This window comes from Prionailurus bengalensis, chromosome B3, assembly GCF_016509475.1.
Source record: "Prionailurus bengalensis isolate Pbe53 chromosome B3, Fcat_Pben_1.1_paternal_pri, whole genome shotgun sequence".
Lineage (NCBI taxonomy): Eukaryota > Metazoa > Chordata > Mammalia > Carnivora > Felidae > Prionailurus > Prionailurus bengalensis.
In genome coordinates this window covers 120,731,775-120,752,405 of record NC_057355.1, presented here as the reverse complement: position 1 = coordinate 120,752,405, position 20,631 = coordinate 120,731,775, and the positions used below count along the sequence as shown (strand labels likewise).

The window sequence follows — 20,631 nt, the reverse complement described above, 5'->3', positions numbered from 1 at the left end:
CAGTTTCTTCTGGATTTGTATTCTGAAATATCTCTTGAAAATAGTTTGGAGAAAAAGCTATAATGCCAAAAGATACAGTCATCAACTCTAACTTAAAAAGTAACAGATCAGAACAATTTAGAGATCCAGCAAACACTAAACTTTTGTAGAATATTGGGACAATATGTCTGATCTTTGATCTTGCCGCTGCACCACAGCAAACGGGAGTGCCACTCACCTTTTTTTTCTGCGGCTCTCGATGCCAACTCGATCTGTTTCCTTTTGCCTTAGATGCTGTGGATGATACTGTTGGTAGAGAATCACTTCAGTCTTTGTTCTCAGAGTGGGAAAATCCAGTATTTGCCCGTTATCCAGAGGTGGGTCTGTAGCAAATTTTCTTTGCTTGTTATTTTAAAATTTGTACTTCATTTAAGCTGGATATGAGCATGAATGGCTATATTAATTTTTAATTACAAGCGGAAAGTGGGCATGTTTCCAAATAATTTATTTGGAAATACTATTTAATATAGAGAGGAGAAATCAGAATCCATAGAATTTGGGAGCTCAGACATTCTGGATTAAACATGTGTAGTCAGTGTGTGATGAGTTGAATGTGTTTACCACTCTTAGAAACCCTATCTTGCAGCTTTGGCAGGGTATTTAGGGTGGTGATAATTAAAACAAAACAAAACAAAACAAAAAGCACTGTTACATCATCAGATAAAACAGCGAGTCTTCTACTGGAGGAACAATTCATCATTGGACGTGAGTGTATGTGTTCTCAGTGGGTTATCACAGAAGGTACTTTGTGTGTTGTGATAAAGGTGTAGAATAAATGAGCACTTGATTACTGATTTTTCAGTTAAGATGTGTTTAAGGACTTGATCATGGAACATAAACGAATTGTTATTCTGAAACAACATTGGTTTTTGTTAGTAATTTGTTTATACCCCAAAATTATTATTTAAGACTAATAATTCACAGAGCTTTTTGAATTTCTCTAAGGTCCCTGAATTCAACCCACTTCTAATAGGTTCTGTGGAAATGATAAAGCAGTTTGGGATCTTTGGTAAAACAGTTCTGCACATATAAAGAATTAAAAATTTAAATGATGTTTGTGCTGCTTTCTAGGTTGCTGTTGATGTAAGCAGTGGCCAGGCCAAAAGCCTTGCGGTTAAAATTCACAATGTCTTATATCCTTATCGTTTCACCAAAGAAATGATTCATTCAATGCAGGTAAGAGATTGACTTTGAAATCTCATAAAAATGTATATAAGACCTAAGCTGGACTAACTCTTGTGAAATTGGATTTATTTAATGATCTAGACCCCCTTGGTCAAGGCACGTGTGTTTTTTTAAATCTTACTAGAACTTTTATTATCAGAAGAAAAAGCAGGGACCAATTTTAATTACAAAGGAAAAAATGTCCTCAGTAGTGTGAGCAGGTTGGAGGGATGAATTAAGGATTGAGGCTCACAGTTTCAAGGATTATATATTGACTTTGTATTTTGACAATAATTTATAAATCAACTAAATCCTGTACAGACATTGTCCTTAAATGTACAACAGTGCCCCTTTGTAAATGACCCTCTATTGTGTGAGGCGACAAATGACATGGCTTAGGAGACTCCAGATTGAGGAGCAGTCTTAACAAAAGGGACCCCTTGTCTCATCTGCTTTGCTAGTTTGCCCTCTCCCTACACCACTCAGGCTGTCTTCATCTCCTTATTTTCAGTATGGAAACAAATTAGGAGGTTAGATAGATCTAGGCAAACCCCTCACATGGCACTGACCTGGTACCAGAGCAAAGCAAGCTCTTGATCACCCGAAGTGGGGCATGAGCTCACCTGATGTGGGACTCGAAGTCACGAACCGTGAGATCATGACCTGAGCTGAAGTCAGATGCTTAATGACTGAGCTGCTTAGGCGCTGAAACAACAGTTTTAGTTAAACAATAGGGACCGAGGCAGGGAAGTGCAATGAGAACCTTGTCTGTACCTGGACAGAGAGGAGTCCCCAAGGGTTAAAGCTCCTGGTGGCTATTAACTTACTACTTTTAAGGGATTAGACCCTCTGAAATGGTTTTCCTTACCTTTGCAAAATGCAAAATTTATTTCAGCCCCATTTGTTAGCAGTCTCTGGTCATGAGTAGGGGAGGAGCAGAGAGAGAGGGAAACACAGAATCTGAAGCAGGCCCCAGGCTCTGGGCTGACAGCACAGAGCCCCACGCAGGGCTCGACCTCACGAGTCATGAGATCATGACCTGAGCCGAAGTCGGATACTTAACCGACCAAGCCACTCGGGCACCCCAAGCCACTCAGGCGCCTCTGGTCATAGTTACCTATGAGTAAGAGTCCTGTCGGGAGAATCTCAGGTGTGCTCTGTAGAGTTTTGTTGCTTGCGTGTCCTTTTTAGAATCCTTAGCCTGTAGTCTCCTTCCTTTTATGCCTTCCGATAGCTCTGCTTATTTTTTTAATCCTTCCTTACCATAGTCTTAGATATGAAGATTGTAATGCAAATAACTTAATTAAGTGCAGTTTTATCTCTTTGTATACAGATGAGGCTTTGTTAACTTTTATTTAGTGTTGTACCACTTATTTGAATATATGGCAGGTTCTGCAGCAAGTGGATAACAAGTTTATTGCCTGTTTAATGAGCACCAAGACTGAAGAGAATGGTGAGGCAGGTAAGAATGGAGTTTAGCCTTGATTAATAACCAGCTGGTCTCCTAATAGCCTCCTTTTAAGTTTTTTTTTTAGTGTTTATTTATTTTGAGAGAGAGCATGTGTGTGTGCAAGCGTAAGCAGGGGAGGGGCAGAGAGGGAAAGAATCCCAAGCTAACAGCACAGAGCCCAGTGTGGGGCTGGAACTCACAACCATGAGATCATGACCTGAGCCGAAATCAAGAGTGGGACGCTTAACCGACTGAAACACGCAAGCACTTCTTAAGATATTTTTAATATATAATATAGTTGCAATGATTTGGACAGATTAAAGCCAATTGGGAAAACCAATCTAAATTTATATGAAAGAACATTGTTTTTTTGTTTTGTTTTTTGTTTTTGAGGGGGGGGGTCACAAGTGAGTGATGGCCAGACGGAGAGGGGGCGGAGAGAGAGAGAGACTATCCCATGAGGGGCAGAGAGAGAAAGAGAAAAGCTGGGCTCACCCAGAGTGGGGCTCATGCTCACCTGAAGCGGGGCTCAAGCTCACCCGAATAAGCGGGGCTCGTGCTCACCCAAAGTGGGGCTTGTGCTCACCCAAAGCAGAGCTCACCTGAAGTAGGGCATGAACTCACCTGATGTGAGACTAGAACTCAGGAACCGTGAAGTTACGACCTGAGCCGAAGTCAGATGCTTAAGGACTGAGCTACCCAGGCATTGAAACAACAGTTTTAATGTGCATTAGTTTTGTATACATATACAGAGACATATGTATGTAAGATACATTTCAAACTATTAATAGTTGCCTTTGGAGTGACAATGAGAGTGGGCAAAGGGGAAATTTCATCTTTTATTCTTTAAAATATGTTATATTGTTTGACTTTTTGATGTTTCACATATTCCCTTTGTAATAATAGAAAGTTCATATAATGAACCCTGCTTAAGTTTATCAAGAATTCCATACAATATCTCGGTGACCTACTTTAATAAAGCAATAATAGTTTGTAAACAATAACATTAACTCATCCAACAAGCATTGATTGACTGCCTGTTGCATGCCAGAGACTGTACTAGGCCCTAGCCCGTAATGGTGGCAAAAAATTCACATGTAAGAGAAAGAGATAAGGACATAAACGTTAAAGTTTTAATTCTAGCTAACATTACGGGAGAAACAAGATGCTGTAAGAAACTGTACAGAGAGATTTGAATTAGGGAGGTCTGGAAAGGTTTTTTTTTTGGTAAAGTGAGGATGAGTATGAGCATTTAACTAAGTAAAGAAGGGAGGGAGGAGTATTCTGGGCTGAGGGAATGACATACACAATTTGTGTTTCCTCTCCTTGAGTGAGGCCAAGTACAGCTGGAGTGAGAGTGCAGAGATGAGGCCAGAGAAGTAGGTCAAAGCCAGATCTTAAGTGCCAGTTACAAGCTTTGTATTTGTCCCGACACCAATTGGAAACAACGGGAAGCTTTCTGTTTTCTTTTTTTATTGTTTTTACAGTGGCACATGTCACATTCCATTTGTACTTTGAAAATATTGCTCTGGTTGCAGTGTGGAGAATGGATTGGGGGTGGGGTGGAGTCCCAGTACCTGCAAAAAGATTGGTAGGAAGGATATTTCAGTATCTAAAAATGATAGTTGGTGAAGCCTAGCGAGTGCATTGGGAGGATATGTAGGAGAGAAAGTCAGCAGGGTTTAGTGATGCATTGGCGATGGGAAGGGAGATCAAAGATGACTCCTGATTTTCTGACCTCTGTAACTGAGTGGATGATGTCCCCGGACCAGGTGACAGAGATCACAAGGAGAGCCTTAGAAATCTGTGACATGGAAGAGAAGGACTGAAGGAGGGTGAGGGTGAAAGAAGACTTGTTTTTGTTTTTGTTTTTTTTCCAATCGGAAGACTATTGAGCACATTTATGAGGCATGCGTGATAGTGCAGGTGGCTGAGAGCCCTGAGCACCAGTGGAGGGTTTGGGCCCAGACCAGTAGACCTGCAGGCGAATGCTTCTAAAGTTTGAAAGCAGCTTATTCTCTTTGTATTTCAAAATATTCCCTTTTACCTTGCTTACATTGTAGATTTATTTAGTAAATGTCATAATAGGTCAGAATTGTCATAAATATGGATTCAGTGAAAGTCAAATTCTAGTAGTTTGTTTTGGAAAAATGAATAGATTTTTTTTCTAAGGTTTTGATGACCTAGAATTCTTTGTTGTTTAATACCAAAATCTCTACTAATGGCACCTAGGATGGGGTTACTAAGAAAATCTAAAGAAGAGAAAATACATTACAGTATTGTACTGGTCTTTTTTAATGTTTTATTTATTTTTGAGACAGAGACAGAGCATGAGTGGGGAGGGGCAGAGAGAGAGGGAGACACAGAATCTGAAGCAAGTGCCAAGCTCCGAGCTGTCAGCACAGAGCCCGACGTGGGGCTCGAACTCACGAACTGTGAGATCATGACCTGAGGTGAAGTTGGACTCTTAACCAACAGAGTCACCCAAGCATCCCAGTACTGTACTGTATTTATCGAAAAAAATGTACATATAAGTGGACCTGTGCCATTCACACCCATGTCGTTCAATAGTCAACTTTAGTCAGATGCCACCAGAGAGTACTCTTAGATAAATACATTTTTTAAATAAAAATGTAAGTGCTTTTACTGTCACTCATTAGTACTAAAAGCAACCTGTTCCTATAATCGACTTATTTTAATATGTGCACATAATTTTGTAATTGACAAATATATTACTGTTTTAAAACATTTTTTTTTTTTTTTTAAGTAGGCTTCACACTGAGCACAGCACCCAACACAGGGCTTGAACTCATGACCCTGAAATCAAAGCCTGAGCTGAGATCAGCCGGACACTTAGAGAACTGAGCCCCCCAGGAGCCCCTATTTACTGTTTTTAAATTAAGGTGAAATTAATGCCATATATTGGCATTTTGTATTGCATGTTTCCACCTATGATAAAATACAGTTGTTCAGTTATGATACCCCAAAGAAAAGGATTCGTTCATTTATTCTGTAAATATTTGAGTACCTATTATGTGCCTGGTACCATTATATATGCTGGGAGTACAACAGATAAAATTCCTTGACCTTGACACCTGGGTGGCTCAGTCGGTTGAACGTCCAACTCTTGATTTCAGCTTAGGTCATGATTCCAGGGTTGTGGGCTTGAGCCCTGCATTGGGCTCCACACTGAGCATGGCACCTGCTTAAGATTCTCCCTCTCTCTCTCTGTCTCTCTCTTTGTCTCTCTGTCTTCTGCCCCTCTCCCCTGCTCATACTCTCTCTCTAAAATAAAGAAATAAATGAAAATAAATAAAGGGAAAAAAGAATCCCTTGCCCTTATGGAACTTCTATTGTGTTAGAATATCAAAAATACAGCTTCTGATGTGATTAAATTACTTTCATATATTCTGCTTCATTCAAGGAATAGAAAATGTTGTGAGCCCTATGTAGACTATGAATCATTCTGCCACCATCACATACAGGATTGATTTCTTAGGGTTCCTGACTCTTGGTATTCACAATGACTCCAATTTCAAGTTTGAGGTTACTCCCTCACAATTTATTATTTATTCCATTGTTTTGCCCAATACAGGATGTTCAGTATTCATCACAACCAGCTGCAACTCCTCCTATCCTCAAAGGAATTTAAAATTCAATATTTTGGGGCCTATTCCTGTGGTTGAACATACTGTCAGAAAAATTAGTTCCTTTTTTTTCCTGAAGTCTTAAGCTCTCATGCCATGAATTTGATGGTGTCATAAAAACATTATATCCTTTAGTAGAAATGGAAAAAACAGGTATTATCTATTTTGATCAAATTCAGGAGGAGAGCTTTTATTTCAAAACAACTGATAGCAATAGACCTCAACGTTTGGACTAAATTAATAAAATGACAAGATAAAAAGATGTACTAATGTAATTGAGAATCAGTCCTCCTGTCAACGAGAAAGGGATTTCCCTGTAGGTTTGGTTTTTTGGGTCAGGACATTCTGCCTTCTTTCTTGTACTTGAGAGTCCAAAGCCTTTCTACTCAAATGCGTGGTCTGTAAATAGCATCAGTTGGGAGTTTGTTAAAATTGCAGAATCTCGTGTGTCATCTGTAACCTACTGAATCAGAATCTGCACTTTAATAAGATCCACAGGCGACCTGTATGCCCATCAAAGTTTGAGAAACCTGGGTCTAAAACAAGGCAAGCTGTGGCTGTGGGTCAAATCCAACCATCACCTGCTTTTGTGCACCCAGGGAGATAAGAATGGTTTTTATAGTTCTAAATGATTGAAAAAGCAAAAGAAGAATATTATTTCTTGACACATTAAAATTATATGAAATTAATATTTCAGTATCCATAAATAAAGTTTTATTGGAACACAGCTACAATGTTCACGTACTGTCTATGGCTGCTTTGGTTCAAAAGGAACAGTGAGTAGTTGTGACAAACTATATGTCCTAAAAAGCCTAAAATATTTACTCTCTGGCCCTTCACAGAAAAATTTGCTGACCTCTGATCTAAAGTAGACTAGATCTGGGGTACCTGGGTGGCTCAGTTGGTTAAGCACCCGACCTCGGCTGAGGCCATGATCTCTCCATTCCCGAGTTGAGCCCTGCGTTGGGCTCTGTGCTGACAGTTGGGAGCCTGGACTCTGTTTCAGATTCTGTGTCTCTCTCTCTCTCTCTCTGCCCCTACCCCACTTGTACTTTGTCTCTCTCTCTCTCAAAAATAAATACATATTAAAAAAAGAAAAACTTATTTTAAATGGACTGCATCTGGCCCGCACCTTTTTAATATGTAAATGGTTGGTGAGAAAAGTTTAAATTGGCCAGGAGCAGCCTGTCTTTAAAAAAAATTCTAATTACACTTAAATTTAAAATACATAATTATTATATAATGTAAATCAACAAATTGAATTTATATGTTTGGTTATAATGTTTCTTAAAGTGAATCACATCTGTCATTTGTTAAAAGTGTACTCTCTGGAAATAAAAAGTGTACTAGAATTACATTCTCTGTGGGCTCCAGAGTAGCTTGCAAATCAAAGTCAGCTGATTTTGATAATGTGTTTAAGGCCCTTCATTGTATCAACCTGAATTAATAAAGCAAAATCAGTATTTAAACATTAGGAATATAGGGCTTTAACCTTGTTTTGTAAATGAAATACCAATGTATTCAAAAGTTTCTCATTAGGGATAAATTTATAGTTTTCCCCATAATTTCAATTTTTTAAGAAATGAAAGATACATACTAAGTATGTATGTCTTTCTTATGCTTATGTCATTAGCTAGTTTGAATTAACCTTTTTTTCCCTCCACACAACATGATTATTTTAATCTTGATCTGAGAATTTGATACTCCAGTAATCCTTGCTCGTGTTCTAGGTGGAAACCTGCTAGTCTTAGTGGATCAGCATGCCGCCCATGAGCGTGTCCGTTTAGAGCAGCTGATTGTTGGTAAGGATCTGTTTGGAACTAGAAAATATGTGAAACTGCCCTGCACAATTAGTATACTGAAAGAGTTTTTCTAACTGTGGCTGTCATGAGGAAAGATGAATTGTATGTTTAAAAAAAGTAATCTGAAGCCTTCTGGTTTGGCTTCTTGTTTAACTGAAAGAATATAGTGATTCACTTTACGGATTCAAATTTGGTGGTCTTACATGGCCAAAGACATATTTGCCATACATTTGTCATCAACCCTAAGGGTTGGGTACCTAAGGATTAGGCTACTTTATCGTGACATCCATCACAAAGATACGCCCCTCTGTGTGCCCATATGATCTTGGTATACCTTCTTCACAGTTTGTCAGGCAGAGACCACCACCAACTCAGAAGGCCCAATATATTGTTTGTACTTTAAAATTTGTTTGGGAATAGGTGGTATGAGTTCAAGTCTGAAAGGTACAAAATGGAATATGATCAAGTCTCCTTTTTACCCTTGTTCCCCATCCCACCTAGTTTCTCTCCCCAGAGACAACCAGTATCACTAATTTGTTATATGTTTTTCCAAAGCCAATATGTGTTTTTTGCTGTGCAGCGTTGGTGGTATAGTGGTGAGCATAGCTGCCTTCCAAAGCCAATATGTGCTTTTTAATCTTTGCTACGCTCTTTTCTTATCATGAGGCAGTGTTCTCCAAGTGGTAAAATCCCAGGAAAATCTTTACCCCTGTGGTCAAATAGTGGAAAACTATGTCAGAGAGGTAGGTGAGGACCTAAGGAGATAGTTCATGGGCTAGAATGGCAATGATATTACTTCCATGTTCACTTTTCCGTATGAAATGAAGACCTAATTGTTGAGAAAGATATGGTAAAAGCAGTGTTAGAAAAACTGGCTATAGGCTTGAGACCATTCATTTGAGAACAGTACTGACAAATTCTCTTCAGAGACTGGGAAACCTTTCTGAAGGAATGGGAAACTTTCTTGAACCACAGGATTGTATAGTAAACCAATTTTATTTCTTAAGTAATCAACATTATTCACCCCATTATTAAAATCACATTTATTGACTATCTACAGGAACATTGCATTGTTCATTTGAATGTAAGACTGAAGTCTTTTACCTCTTACTTTGGAAATACCGCTGAAATGAATAAATGGTCTGGATACTTACTCGTTTGACTGTAATAATGGAAACTCAAAGCCTAAACCGGTTTGAACACACTGCTGAGCACAATAATAGTTAACATGGCTGTGCCTTCTCATGCTCTTTTTGAAGTCTAGAAGACTTCATTTCCTACTCTGAACCCGTTCGTTTCTTTTCCAATAGATTCCTATGAGAAGCAACAGCCCCAAGGCTCTGGTCGGAAAAAATTACTGTCTTCCATTGTAAGCCCTCCACTAGAGATAACAGTGACAGAAGAACAAAGCAGACTCTTACGGTTAGTACTACCATGAGGACGTGATATCTAGAGTATAAACTCTCACAGTAATTCTGCGCAGTACAGGCATACCCGTTGTTCCTTTTTTCAGATGAGACCCTGAGGCCAAGAGAGGTTACATGACTTGTTCAAGGTCATAACAACTCTTGAATGGTGTAGCAGGCTTTCAGATGCGGGTCTTCTGACTTCAAATGCTGTTCTTTCCACTATATCACAGCTGTTGAGTATAGGATAGAGTTTCCTTGATAATTTTTTCCAGCAGTTGGCTTAGAATCCTCTTACCATTTCTTGGAAAAGTCCGTGTTTATGCTGTGCTGTTTCTGAAAGCAAAGTTACTGCAGTAATTGCTTCCATTCTGCTTTGCCTCGGTGCATTCTAGATTCTTAGTTTTCATTACCATAATCATACTGGGAAGAAAGTAAAACACTGGGCCGCAGGGAAGGGGCAAATCATATGGTGAGTCATAAGATAGGACGTTTTCCCACTTTTGGGTGGCACAAATTATTGGAAATAAAGAATTGTCTCTGAATTCATGTCAGGTTTGGGAATATGCTACTGCCAATAAATCTTTTTCCCTGGGGCATGATGTGTAGTAGAGGCAGATCCATTTATTTACATCCAGTTAATCAGGACTTCTCAGTTCCTAGGGCTGTAAATTACCTCCCTGCTTTAATGCTGATTCAAAACATTCTCAGCCCTTCTATTTGTGCCAAACTCCTTGAAGTGCCAGCAGTGAGAAGTTAGCAGTTCCTCGGTGAAGAATAAAAACTTAGGAACAAGACTTAGAAACAAATTGATTCTCTTAATGGAAAAGAGAAAAAAAATGAAAGTTACTGTAATTCAAACAGGAAATTTGATAATAAAATCCTAAACAAATGTATGAGAAAAGCAGTACAATTTTTAAAATTTGTGGCATCTTGTGAGAAACCCTCCAGTGCTTGGGACTGGTGCTGAAATGCGAATGAAGTAATAGTTTTGTAATTGAGGCTCTCTCTTTAGGTGCTACCACAAAAATCTGGAAGATCTGGGCCTTGAAATTATATTTCCAGACAATAGTGATTCTCTGGTCCTTGTAGGAAAAGTACCACTCTGTTTTGTACAAAGAGAAGCCAATGAACTTCGAAGAGGAAGATCTCCTGTGACCAAGAGTATTGTGGAGGTAAGACTGCTTCAGATGTTGAGGAAATTGCTAACTGAGGGTAACCTCCTGTTTTCTTTAGAAATTCTGTGTTCATCTTTCATCCAGCAAGTATCAATACCTGCTGTGTACCAGGTGCTAGAAATTAAAAGATGAATTAGCTCAAGGTGAAGAAGGACATCTAAATAATTACAAATACAATGAAATTTGGCCAGTTAGAGGGATGTTCAAAGTGCTATGGAAATACAAAATGATTACTATGCCCAGGGGGATGGAGTTCAAGGAAACTGTCACAGAAAAGCTAATTTTTGCCTTAGGAAAAATCTGGTAGAACAGTAGGAGCCTGCCGAGTGCAGAAGAGAGAAGAAGGGCGTTCTAGACAGAACAACAGCTATCAGAGACTTGGAGCAGATCCTGTGTTTAGGGAACTACCAGTATATATGGCTCGAATTAAGATATATACGTAGTGGTGAGCTCGATGAGGCTAGATAGGTCATCAATACAAAGTCATAAAGGAATTTAGCATATTCTGCTGAGTAGTTTTCATTTCACCCTCTACATTTGTGTTTTGGTAAACGTCTGGAAAACTGCTTTTGGGATATGACATTGGAGGTGTTGAAGAGAACTAGAACTTCTTTACTTATGTGTTTTGCTTTTTTTTTTTTTTAACGACAGTTTATTTTGTCTTTGTTGCCTTTTCTTTGCTCCTTTCTGTTTTTCTATTAGAGTTTTCTTTATTTCTCCTTGTTGTCCTCTGCTAGTGTAGAAGTTACATATTCCATGGTCACCTGGATGGCTCAGCCGGTTAAGCATCCAACTTTGGCTTAGGTCATGACCTCATGGCTTTGTGAGTTCGAGCCCCGCATCGGGCTCTGTGCTGACAGCTCAGAGCCTGGAGCCTGCTTTGGATTCTGTGTGTCTCTCTCTCACTGCCCCTTCCCCACTCGTGCTCTGTCTCTGTCTCTCAAAAATGAATAAATGTTAAAAAAAATTTTCTTTAAGTTGTTACGTATTCCATTTGTATTACTTCAGATTAGCCTTGAATTTTAGCCTTAACAAAGTTTAAGGTAATTTGCTTCTCTATTCTCTTCCTAAACTGTACAAAAGCCTTACAACCCTTTATCTTCCAGCATTCCCCTCCCATCTTCCATGTTGTTGCTCAGTATTTTAACTTGACCTTTTTTTTTTTAATTTTTTGTTTTAATGTTTATTTTTAAGAGAGAGAGAGACAGAGTGTGGGCAGGGGAGGGGCAGAGAGAGAGGGAGACACAGAATCCAAAGCAGGCTCCAGGCTCTGAGCTTCAGCACAGAGCCTAACGTGGGGCTCGAACTCACGGACCACAAGATCATGACCTGAACCTAAGTTGGACTGAGCCACCCAGGCACTCCAACTCGACCTGTTTTAATCTCCCTGGTAGTCATTAATTTTATAGAGTCAATGTTTATTTAGATTAATGAAAATATTTACCAGTCTTTGTTCAGTGTTGCTCCTTTCATCCGATTATTCATTCTGTGTTCAGCTTTCTTTTTGCTGAAAGCTTTTAAATATTCTTTTATTAAGAGCCCGTAAATGATAAACCATCTTTGAAAATGTCTTTATTTTGCCTTCACAATTGCATGATTGTCGAGCTAAGCAGGGAATTCCCACATTGTCAGTCATCCCTCAGTGTTTTGAGAACTTTGACGTTCTCTATGCCATTGAAGTCCATTGTCAATGTAGTTATCATTACTTTGTAGGTAATCTGATTTTCTCTCTGGTGGCTTTTAAGATTTTCTCTGTCTTTGGTGTTCTGCAGTTTCCCTATGATGTATCTTTGTTTTCATTTCCTTCTTCAGATTCATCATGCTTCTTCCACTTGGAAAATGTACAGTTATTGTCACTTCAAGCACTGCTCTTCTGCCATTCGCTCTCGTTTCCTAGAAGTCCTGTCAGATGTCTACCGGACCTACCTTTTTAACTTCTCTGTCGTATTTCCCATTGTTTTACCCCTTTGTGATACATTATCTTCCAGTGAGTTGAATTCTCTCTTCACCTGCTGTTTAACCAGATGTTAACCTGATCCACTGAGCTTTTTATTTCCATGACTACATGTTTTACATCCAGAATATCGGTTAGGTTTTTTCTCATATCTGTCTGTTCTTTTTTTCATGGTGTCCTATTTAATTCATTGTGGTTTCTACTCCTTATTCATCTCTAACTCTTTCTGTTTGGAGCACAGGTAAATCCACATGAAGTAAGTCTACAATTTTCCCAGAAGTCTGAGTTACTTTAGTCATATCTAAAAACAAAAATTAGGGGCGCCTGGGTGGCGCAGTCGGTTAAGCATCCGACTTCAGCCAGGTCATGATCTCGCGGTCCGTGAGTTCGAACCTCGTGTCGGGCTCTGGGCTGATGGCTCAGAGCCTGGAGCCTGTTTCCGATTCTGTGTCTCCCTCTCTCTCTGCCCCTCCCCCATTCATGCTCTGTCTCTCTCTGTCCCAAAAATAAATAAACGTTGAAAAAAAAAATAAAATAAAAAAATAAAAATAAAAATTAGAAGATAGATTTAGTAGATAAATTGTATGCTACATTGATATGGGAAATGTTTGAGGCAGGGAGCACAGTTGAGAAGCTATTGATTGCACTGGTTCAAATAGGAAAGGATGAGGACCTAAGTCAACAGCATTGGGAATTGAAAGGAGAGACATATTTGAAACATAAGTTGGAAAGTAGAACTAAGAGGACTTGGTGAACAATAATAGAAAGTATAAAAGGGATTAAAGGAGAAAAGATAAGATAGGATTCTGAAGGTTCTAGCGTGGATGACTGGAAGGATGGTAATGCCATCAACAGAAAAAGGAAGTAGAGGAGGAGGGGTATACCTGCCTGGGGAGTTAGATTATGAGCCTGGGTTTAGATGCATTGAATGTGCCATCACATGGGGATGTCTAGTGGATAGGCAGGCTTACACATCTGTGCTTGGGAGAGAAACCTGGGCTGTATGTATGTTTGAGGTAGTTAATAGTATATATATTTTTATAACACCAGAAGCTGGAGAAGAGCCTAGAGGAAGTGTGACTGCCTAGGAAGAATATGAAGAATAAAAAGAGAGGAGAGCAAAGGGTGGAGTTGGTGGCACACCAGCATTCAGGGTGCATATATTTTGGCAGCGGTCTGGAAAGCTGCTGCTGAAAAGAAGAAATTGTAAAGGATGATTGAAAATATTTAGTCAGAGAGAGGAAGAAAATCAGGAAAAAGTAATATTACTAAAACCAATGAAAGTTTTAAGCAAGAAGGGAATGGTCAGCAATAGCCATCAAGCCTGAAAAGTTGGATCTGGCTATCATGAGGACGGTGTTCCATGGTGGCGTCTGCTCCTAGGGGTGGGGGCGGGGGCGCCCAACGCAGGTTGCTATGGGTCAGGGAGGGAGTGGAGGGAGAAGAGGTAGAGCTAGGTAGCCTGCTCTTTCAAGAGTCTTCAGAAGAAGAGAGAGAGGGTGAGAGCTAAAGGTGGTCTGCAGTGTGGGGCAGGACACGGGGTAGAAGAAAGATTTTGGTGTGTTTTCAGATGGGAGAGACTTAAGCATGTCTGTAGGCTAAGAGTGAGAAGACATTTGAGAGGGAAAGGCAGTTAATAGTGCCAGTGCTTGGACCATCATGAGTTTGGCCCTTCCAGAATTGCTCTCTGATCAGACAGCCTTTGCTTTGCTTTCAGCAGTGCTCTTTTTCCCAACACAGCCTTTTTTTCTCCAGGGCTCCTCCTCCAAACTGTCTTAAATCCAAAAGATAAAATCTGTTAGAATCTTTTATTGTAATTCAATCCCTAAGTATTTAAGCAGAAAATTATAATAACAACTTTTCCCAAAGAGACTTCAAAGACTGCTGGTAAGGAGTTTACTTCAAATTGAAATACAGCTTATGGCTTCAGAAAATCTTGACTATGTTAAGTCACACTGCTCAGAAGAGATTTGTTAATTCTGGAAGAAGCTGGAACAGTTTTGGTATCTTGAAAAGGAGTAGCTACTTGGATCCTGACAGTTGAAAGATCACAAATATTTTCTATAAAGTTCTGTCCTTTAGCCTGATGAGTGCGCCTTTTTAATATTAAGTTATCTGGTATTAATTGAACCATTGAAATGTGACATGAACAGAGATACGATCTTTCTCCCCTTCACCAGGGTTAAAAAATGATGTGTCACAAGTCCCAGATGACCAAGCACAACAGAGAATGGCAAAGAGGTTAGGTTTGATCTCTGTCCACACTAAGCTTTTTAATGGGTCAGGTATTATGAAACATCTTTCTGTGTAGGTTTGTTTGGGAATGTATGCAGCTTTTTAAAAATATATGGTATCTACCACCCAGTGCTTGGTAACTGTGCTCATTTGTAAGCATGGTGGACTAGGGTGTCTTTGAGGAAAGGGGAGAATTTTCTGAGTCTGGTTTAACAAGAAGATCTACCATTCTGTAATCCTAGGAAGGTGATTTATACATAGCCAATTCTAGGAGTAAAAAAATCTTGGGTTTTCTTATAAAGAAATTATTAAATGTGCTGTATCTCAAAACAGTTTTTTTTTTTAGCTCCAGAGGTTAAACAAATTGGTAGCATGAAAAATAGCGTCTGCTTTAAATTTCTCCGAAGTCCTTTTGTAAATATTAACATCTGCAGGGATAACTATTGAAAAGGCTACTTGAGGGACAGAAATATACTAGTGAGGAGAAACTCAACAAAATGCCCCCCAAAATAAGCTTTTCGAGCCCGAATGGAATTGTCAAAAAAAAAAAAAAAAAATGCTGTGGGAACTAAAGTGACTACTTATGTTTACTATATCTCTAAGCGAATGTCCCACTCAGTGCTCCATTGTGTTGATGATTGTTGTGTATTTATTCCGTTTGTGTGTAGCATTACACTTGCTCTGGCTAAGATCATAAATACACGCAGCCTCTTAGTGAAAAGCCTCCCTGAGAGTTAGACTCTGGAATCATCAAAGCTGCTCTCAGCAGTTACATAACTTCATGAGTTATGAGCTGTCTCTGGAGGAAGCTTCAGTAGCTAAATATATTCTCTCTTCAGTAGGAGTTCTATTAAATTGTCTTGGTATTTCATATTCAGAGTGCCTCACAACAAATAAATTATTTGCACCTAAGTGCTATATTGCTGGAACTCTCTCCTTTATGAGGTGTATTTTTTTTTAAATATTCCTTTATTTATTTTGAGAGAAAGAGAGAGAAGAGAGAGAGAGAAGGAGGAGGAGGGGCTGAGAGAGAGGGGGAGAGAGAGAATCCCAAGCAGGCTTCATGCTGTCAGCGCTGAACCGGACACAGGGCTCAATCCCACCACCACAAGATCATGACCTGAGCCAAAATCAAGAGTCAGACACTCAACTGACTGAGCCACCCAGGCACCCCAGGAAGTGTATTTTTAAACTATAAAAGAAGAGTTACAACAGTGGATTAATGCCTGTTTTCCTTTCTGTTTTGTAGGAATTTATTCGAGAACAAGTGGAGGTAAGCCTCTTATTTTGGGGTTTCACACAGAGGCACCACTCACAAAAGGCTCTATTGTCGCATTTCCTTTTCCCTTCATTTTCTTAATGAAGAATGTGTTTATGCATTAGCTACTCCAGACCACAGGAGGCATCCAAGGGACTTTGCCACTGACTGTCCAGAAGGTGTTGGCATCCCAAGCTTGCCACGGTAAGACTCAGCACACCAGATAATGAGTGCTTCTGTATGCTAAGCCCCGGCAGGAGTACAGAAGTTATGAAAGAGATAGAAGGCACATTTACTACTCACTTCTTGGAGGGTACAGTTTATTATTTATTTTTTAAAGTTTATTTATTTTGAGAGAGAGAGCGCGAGCTGTCAGTGTGGAGCCCGACATGGGGCTCAGTTTCACAAACCGTGAGATCATGACCTGATCCAAAATCAAGAGTCAGACGCTTGACTGACTCAGCCACCCAGGCGCCCCATGGAGGGTACAGTTTAGATCAAGAAACTGAATACACTAAGAGTGAACACTAAAAAATTGCTTTTACAAAGCAAAACACCAACACATACATTTGACCATAATTCAGACTGACACGGATGAGTGGAGCGGTAACTCATAGAGGAGATGCATTGTAAGTCAAGCCTTGAACAAACTGAGGGACATGGATTCATAGGATGGAAGAGAAGGTTTGCCACAAGGGGTAGAAATAGCCTATGCACAGATCGGAAGGCAGAAAGAAATTAGTTATATGAGGAGCAGCAAAGGATACCAAGAAATTAGGCTGGTAAAAAAGAATAGAAGCCTACAACAAAAATTTATAATTATTGTATAATTATTTGTTTCATGTTTGTCTCGCCTGTTGGACCCACTGGATCATAAGCCCCCTAAAGGCAGAGACCATCTGTCTCATTCACTGCCTGACATAGCTCCTGCTGCACAAAGTACATACTTACAAATATTTGTTGACCGAGTGAATTAATGTATCGATGTCTGCATAAAGGCAAGAAGATTATTATGGAAATAGAAAAAAGCAAATAAAATGGACATTGTGGGAAAAACAACAAGTAGAGATCTTTGTGATAGACTGGCTAAAAGATGATCTCGATTTTACAATCTGTAAGAAGTAAGCAAAATGTTGCCCTTGTCTCTTTGAGAAAAACTCTGAAAGCAGAATCCCAACAAGTGAAGGAATGCCTCCCCTAGGGATTAGAAAGACCATGAGTCCATAAGGAAGAGCTGAGACACAGGTGCATCATGAACCCTTAGATTCATCCACGTGTCGATAAGTGCCAATTTCAAGTAGTAGTGGTCACATGAAAGAAGCCTAAGACACATTTTACTTTTCCCAGATATCTGGCACTGGCCCAGGGTCGGCACTGTTTTCCTACTATACACACCATAACCTTGTTTCTGTCTTTCGTGTAGGGGCCATCAAGTTTAATGATGGCCTGAGCCCGGAGGAGAGCTATCGCCTTATTGAAGCCCTGTCGTGGTGCCAGCTGCCATTCCAGTGTGCTCACGGGAGACCTTCTATGCTGCCGCTGGCTGACATAGACCACTTGGAGCAGGAAAAGCAGGTACAGTAATGACTAACAGGAGAAGAGGAGCAAGGTTTATCTTCTCTTTCTTCTCCCGCTCCTATCAGCCAAATGTAACCTGTCTTAATCCTTTCCAAAATACCCGAGTTTTGAAAAGTATGCATTGAAAGTTTATTTATATAAAATCTCACCACTTCATCTTCTAGCTCAAATTCATCATGGAGCTCAGGCTGCACTGTCAGATTACACACGTGATGCCTTTGTATTTTTTAAGCTTAACACATGTACGGACTGATGTATCCTGGACATCTGTTGCCTACTAGCTCTAGGTTTGATAGGATGTAGAAGGTCTCTCTGGGGCTACAGAAAGTTGGTAGAAACACAGCAAATTTACTGCTAACAAATACAACCTGAACAGCCAGTTTCTTGATGGTGACTTTGCTGGAAATGGTAGCCATTTCTAAGGATCTCTAGAGTTATGATTTGGGGATCATCCGGCAGGAAACCAAGCTTAGGAGATTTTCACATTATGGTTTGGCCTTGATTACTCAGCAGTCCAGGAACAATGATGTGGATAATGCAATAAAGACACAGAGTGGTTTAAATTAAAGACATTTTCTGTTCTTGTTATAATCTTAAATGAAACAGAACACAAAAGCATAATAGGAATGTCCGTGTTGCTGCTTTCCAAAATCTTTTCTTTTGCTTGCCTTTCCTTGTAAGGGCTATAAAGTCTTTACTTGCATGGAGTTTTCTGATGCATCCAATAGGCTTTACTCCGTTAAAATCTTACTGTTTCATAGGACAATGAAAACAAACTTATGTCCTCATTCCTGAAGAGATGGGAGTCTAGACTTAAAGTTGGCAGTCCCGCTTATCCTAAGGAAATCTCTAATCTTTTCTGAATCCAGAAATTAGAAATCAGAACAGATTGGAATAGCCGTAATTAGGAAATTATTATTTGGTACTTGGCTTTTCAAGCTGCATATGGGAGTTATTCTCTTTCTTCCCACAGATTAAACCCAATCTTGCTAAACTTCGCAAAATGGCCCAGGCCTGGCATCTCTTTGGAAAAGCGGAAAGATGTGAAACAGGGCAAAGCCAGAGGGCATCCATGCCTCCTTGTGAGCCACCGTGAGAACAGAATTATTGATCTGTAAGGAGCCAAAGGGATGCTAACTGCCTCTGAGCAGATAGCATGGGCTGTAGGTACCAGCAGAGTCTGAGGCCACCAGTGTCTCCAAGCAACGTGATCAATCAGTCTTGAGCAGATGATCCCTCCAAACTAAAGACAGTTCATTCATCTGCAGCTGTGGACTCAGGAGGTTGCCCTATGATATCTACTTTTTATAACTTATATAAAGATAAAATTTAATGACTAATTGATTCATTTGTGGGTTTGGTTTTGTTTTGTTTTGGTGGCGGGAGGTGGGAGGAGGGGTTGCTTGGTTTTGGCTTTGCAATTTTTTCCAGCCTCATAGTTTGCATTGATGTAATTTACCTATGCTGAACTCCCTGGGATCCATTCTGCCTTCCTAGACAGCCCATAGCCCCGCTCCATTGGTCCCCTCCCACTCCCGTCTTCTTGATCTCTCACTGCTGCTGCTGTAATTTACATGCTAAATCTCAGACTTAAAGAGTTCTCTACACTCAATAAAAAATGTCCCCTGTAGTCTTCCATCAGGCCTATAGTTAGATTATTTTAGGGATTAAAAAACTATTGATAAAAGAGAAACAAGGACAGGGGCACCTGGTGGCTCAGCCGGTTAAGCGTCCAACTTCGGGTCAGGTCATGATCTCTCAGTTCGTGAGTTCGAGCCCCGAGTCGGGCTCTGCTGACAGCTCAGAGCCTGGAGCCTGCTTCGGATTCTGTGTCTCCCTCTCTCTCTGCCCCTCGCCTGCTCACACTCTGTCTCTGTCTTGCAAAAATAAATAAAACATTAAAAAAAAAGAGAGAGGGAGAGAAACAAGGACAAGGATAGAATAGAGACAATTAAACTCCTGTCCTGGTTGGTTGTCTTCTTTCCCCTGCAAGATCTCATTCAGCATCTGATATTGTTCATACTCCAACTGGGAAAATGGTGAAAGTACTAGGACTTGTAAAACTATGATTTTTTTTTGGTACTTTAAAAGTGTCTCTTTATGTGAGAGCAAGTTTCATATCAAAATGCAGAATTTATTCTTTCAACCTAACCAGACCTGTTCTCTACAGTTTTTCAGGAGACAACAGTTCTTTTGATCCCTTTCAAATTATATCTTAGTTTTATTACAGTATGCCTATCTAATGGCCTCATAATTTCATTTGGGACCAGGACTGATCTTTGTGGTAAATGCTTATTATGCCATCCTTAATCTGTATTTCCTCTACCTTTTTAGAATGTTTGATTTCTGGTTAATAAGACTCAATAGACTAAAGGTTTATAGAAAGACAAAAAGAAAAGCAAAAAACCCCAGCTGGTAATGTTTGTTGCAACTGGGATCCCATACAATGAGAAAGACGTTACAGTGAGAATTTCCACTTTTGTATTTTGCAGCCTGCTGAAACTGGCCTTTGTATCAATGGAATGATTTTTCTCATTTTTTAATACAGGAAACACATTTGTACTCATGGAAGAAAACTTTGTTTGCCAGCAGCCCTGCAGTGAATCTTACAGGAGCAATGAAGTATTGCATTCATTAGTGTGTGTCTCAGAGAAGGTTCAGGAAAAGCCTTCACTGGTTTTCAAGGGGATCCTTGTAGAATTACGTAATTGGAACTCTGAAGAATAGGCACCACTGTCTAAAAATGGCCTTTATTCTTCTTAATACATATAAGCGGTTTCATAGACTGGGAGACATGACCTTCAAAAGGAGGGTGTTTTCAGGGGATTTGCAAGGCTGTCAGGGTCTCTGCCTCCAGGCCCAGTGGGGTGTTGTGGCCTCTGGACCTCTGCCTCCACTCTCCAGAGCTATACGGAGGCCA

General features: G+C 39.9%; 1 protein-coding gene across 2 annotated transcripts in view; it reads left to right on the top strand.

Annotated features, from left to right (window-relative positions):
• Positions 1 to 19,055, top strand: part of MLH3 (mutL homolog 3) — a 28,146-nt gene extending 9,091 nt beyond the window's left edge. For both annotated transcript variants that reach the window (XM_043556648.1, XM_043556650.1), the window contains 10 exons: positions 271 to 356; positions 1,111 to 1,215; positions 2,593 to 2,665; positions 8,031 to 8,102; positions 9,413 to 9,524; positions 10,524 to 10,683; positions 16,125 to 16,148; positions 16,259 to 16,337; positions 17,557 to 17,708; positions 18,685 to 19,055. In XM_043556648.1, the coding sequence (XP_043412583.1) occupies positions 271 to 356; positions 1,111 to 1,215; positions 2,593 to 2,665; positions 8,031 to 8,102; positions 9,413 to 9,524; positions 10,524 to 10,683; positions 16,125 to 16,148; positions 16,259 to 16,337; positions 17,557 to 17,708; positions 18,685 to 18,807 (986 nt within the window). In that variant the 3' untranslated portion in view covers positions 18,808 to 19,055. The remainder of the gene's footprint in view (positions 1 to 270; positions 357 to 1,110; positions 1,216 to 2,592; positions 2,666 to 8,030; positions 8,103 to 9,412; positions 9,525 to 10,523; positions 10,684 to 16,124; positions 16,149 to 16,258; positions 16,338 to 17,556; positions 17,709 to 18,684) is intronic.
• The last annotated feature ends 1,576 nt before the right edge of the window (positions 19,056 to 20,631 follow it).